This window comes from Pteropus alecto, unplaced genomic scaffold, assembly GCF_000325575.1.
Source record: "Pteropus alecto unplaced genomic scaffold, ASM32557v1 scaffold206, whole genome shotgun sequence".
In the NCBI taxonomy this organism is placed as follows: Eukaryota; Metazoa; Chordata; class Mammalia; order Chiroptera; family Pteropodidae; genus Pteropus; species Pteropus alecto.
In genome coordinates, this window is record NW_006438906.1 from 132548 (window position 1) to 136292 (window position 3745).

Genomic DNA, 3745 nt, shown 5'->3' on the forward strand with positions numbered 1-3745 from the left:
AGGCCAGCGAGATGTGGATAATGCCCTGAGAGCAGTGGGAGATGCCAGCAAGCGACTCCTGAGTGACTCGGTAGGAGGACGGGGTGTGGGGGGCAATGTAGAAGCTGAAGAACTCCAAGCTTCTCCTTCTACCTCTAGACCTCGCCTTGACCCTGATGTCTCAGATTTATCTCCTTTCATCAATCCCAGGCTCTGGGCCCTCCTCCCAGAACTTTTTTACCAAGCTCTTCCTCGTATCGTTCTCCATCCTTGCATCTGACTTTCTCTCTGACCCTGCAGCTTCCCCCCAGCACTGGGACATTTCAAGAAGCTCAGAGCCGGTTGAATGAAGCTGCTGCTGGGCTGAATCAGGCCGCCACAGAGCTGGTGCAGGCCTCTCGGGGAACCCCTCAGGACCTGGCTCGAGCCTCAGGTCGATTTGGACAAGACTTCAGCACCTTCCTGGAAGCTGGCGTTGAGATGGCAGGACAGGCTCCGGTATGAAGAGGCACACAGGGTCTAGTTCAAGGGTTAGGTAGGAAGCACCTGTGTGACCGTGGAGTCCTGCCCTGCTCCTGGCTCCCTCCCCTCCCAAGTCTATAGCAGTACTTGAGCGTCTGGGACAGAAGATCCCTTTTAGAGATAGATAAGGGACTGGACAATATGTTGACCTCCTCATCTTCAACAGAGCCAAGAGGACCGGGCCCAGGTCGTGTCTAACTTGAAGGGTATCTCCATGTCTTCAAGCAAACTTCTTCTAGCTGCCAAGGCACTGTCCACAGACCCTGCTGCCCCCAACCTCAAGAGTCAGCTGGCTGCAGCTGCCCGGTAAGTTGGAGCAGGGAAGCTCAGCCCTAGCATGTTGGAGAGACTGGGGAGGGGGCTTTTCATGAGATGTCCCCAGCTTAGGAGTGGTTCCATGCAAAAGAGAAATAGCTAGGGACTCACCATGTATATAGACTCAGGAATGACCTGTGCACCCATTCACTCAGCTTTCTGTTCCTGCCAGGGCAGTGACGGACAGCATCAACCAGCTCATCACAATGTGCACCCAGCAGGCGCCAGGCCAGAAATAGTGTGACAATGCCTTGCGGGAATTGGAGGTCAGCACTTGGCAGGCTGATGGGTTGAGGTCGAGGAAGGCATTATGGATTTGGGGGTAAGGGAGGTGTCTTGGATCTGACTCTGCTCTCTACCTACACAGACGGTCCGGGAACTCCTAGAGAACCCAGTCCAGCCCATCAATGACATGTCCTACTTTGGCTGCCTGGACAGTGTAATGGAAAACTCAAAGGTCAGTGCAGCTGAGAACCCAGCAGGGCAGTGGGCAGGAAGATGGAACTAACCGGGGGCTGCTCTACCTCTTCTGATGACAGGACCTGACTCTCCTGATACCCTCTGTTCCTCAGGTACTGGGTGAGGCCATGACTGGCATCTCCCAGAATGCCAAGAATGGAAACCTGCCGGAGTTTGGAGAGGCCATTTCCACAGCCTCTAAGGCCCTCTGTGGTTTCACCGAGGCAGCTGCACAGGTTATTCTCCTGAGATGGTTCCTGGAATGCCCCCTGCTTTCCTTTCCCCACCTCGCAGCCTGGCGCACACATAAATAAATCAAGAAGTTATGTTTGCAAAACCAACTCTGTGGAAACAGAGGTTCTTTCTGCCTCCTGAAGTGCAGATATTTGTCAATAATCACAAAACCCCAACAATTCGGATCGCTGTCACTCCCTAACCCTGGTGTTTTGGGTTATGATTACACTGTCCAACCGTCGGGCCTTTTCCAGCCCAGGCTTTCTTGATGTGTACTAATTAGCATATACAAATAATTCTTCACATAATTATTACTTTATTAAAATAGTACCAGTGACTGAATTTCCAGTTATTTGAGTTACTACTTAATTTCATCTTTTTCTACATTATAAAGTATAAAACAACCTACCAGCTTTGAGAGTATTTTGCTTTGGTATTTGAATTCTTAATACTGACCTGAGAGTTCATTATCTCAGACTGCTTCCCTCAAAGCCTACCATCCTGCGCCCTAAGTCTCCCCTACCTCCTGTTGCCCAGTTCTATTGGGGAGCTGGCTCTGTATGGCTTAAGTTATTTTTGAAAAAAGCATAAAGGGGAAAAGCAAAGCTTGAAGTATGAGTCAAACTTATGACAATCTTCCAATCATAAAAAAAAATTTTGGCAATTATTACACCATTTCCCTTACCTCTTTCCAAATCTCTGAAGCTCGCAGGTGTTATAAATGTTAATTAGCCTAGTACCTCCACAGTTTTAGAACTGTATTTTTAAAACAATCTTTGCGAGGGGGAGGGGGCTTTCTATAGTGTCAGTATAGTTTGTTAATAATTTGTTAACAATGGTTTGTTAATAATTTTGTTAATATTTAATAACTCGTTTAATTTGTTAATACCTATTTGTTAATATTTAATAACTTGTTTAATTTGTTAATATCTATTTCGTATAGTTTGTTAATACCTCCACACACATAGAATCCTGGTCACTAAACTTACCCCCACTCCTCTTTGTCTCCACTATCACTATTCGATTCCTACCTGAGAAATAAATATTCTTTATTCCTCATTCTCAAACTTCTCTTTCCCCAGGCTGCATATCTGGTTGGCGTCTCTGACCCCAACAGCCAAGCTGGACAGCAAGGGCTGGTGGAGCCCACACAGTTTGCCCGTGCAAACCAGGCAATTCAGATGGCCTGTCAGAGTTTGGGGGAGCCTGGCTGTACCCAGGCCCAGGTAACTCAAGAGAACAGGTACCATGGGCTAGTCTGGGAAAGGATGCCAAGCCGGCATCCCAAGGACTGGCCCATTGGGAAAAGAGAAGATGAGGGAAGTATGGGGAAGAAGAAGACTGAGAGCCATCTTTGGCCTTCCACACATGGTCTCTCTTTGGGTAGTTGTCTTCTGCCTTGTTTCTCATCATTCTCTCCGTTACTGCTAAGCTCACGACTTCTCTATAGATGTTTGAACTTACTCTCTTACTGACCCTATTAGGATTTCTCCATTAATGTATCTGTCTTTTATCTCTCTTTGCTCCCACACCCTGTGGGATTCTCATCTTTGAGAATCTCTGTATCTCAAATCTGACTTTTCAGGTGACTCTGTCTTTTCTAATTAGACCTCCAAAGGTATTGTTCTCCATCCCCCAGCCTAAAGTTAGCTCCTTCCTGGGTGTGTATACTTCCCTCTACCCTCATCATGGTTCTTCCACGTGTCTGTCTCCTCAGGTGCTCTCCGCAGCCACCATTGTGGCCAAACACACCTCTGCCCTGTGTAACAGCTGCCGCCTGGCTTCTGCTCGTACCGCCAATCCTACTGCCAAACGCCAGTTTGTACAGTCAGCCAAGGAGGTGGCCAACAGCACAGCCAATCTTGTTAAGACCATCAAGGTTCCCAGTGTTTGAATTCTCAGCCTCTCCCTGACCTGTCTAGTCTCTCCCCTGAGTCCCTCCATCATTCCCCAAGCCTTCAACCAAAACCCTTTTTCTTGAGCCCAAGCCCTTTCCCATCCACATTGGTCACCACCAGCCTCTGCCCGTACCTTTAAGCCCAGGAGAGAGACCTGGGCTTCACCCTCTTTGCCCACAGTCTATCCTGAGGACCACTCTCGTACCCATTTCCAGGCACTAGACGGGGCCTTCACTGAGGAGAACCGTGCTCAGTGCCAAGCAGCAACAGCCCCTCTGCTGGAGGCTGTGGACAATCTGAGTGCCTTTGCATCCAACCCTGAGTTCGCCAGCATTATT

The 3745-nt window shown here is 48.6% G+C and overlaps 1 protein-coding gene across 1 annotated transcript in view; it reads left to right on the plus strand.

Annotated features, from left to right (window-relative positions):
• The window catches only part of TLN1 (talin 1), a 32867-nt gene that overhangs the window by 20028 nt on the left and 9094 nt on the right, over window positions 1-3745 (plus strand). Inside the window, 9 exon segments of the mRNA XM_006916006.3 lie at window positions 1-70; window positions 280-477; window positions 668-807; window positions 989-1082; window positions 1184-1273; window positions 1389-1511; window positions 2592-2735; window positions 3227-3388; window positions 3623-3742. The exon segment at window positions 1-70 is cut by the window's left edge and continues 26 nt beyond it. Coding sequence (XP_006916068.1) covers window positions 1-70; window positions 280-477; window positions 668-807; window positions 989-1082; window positions 1184-1273; window positions 1389-1511; window positions 2592-2735; window positions 3227-3388; window positions 3623-3742 — 1141 coding nt within the window.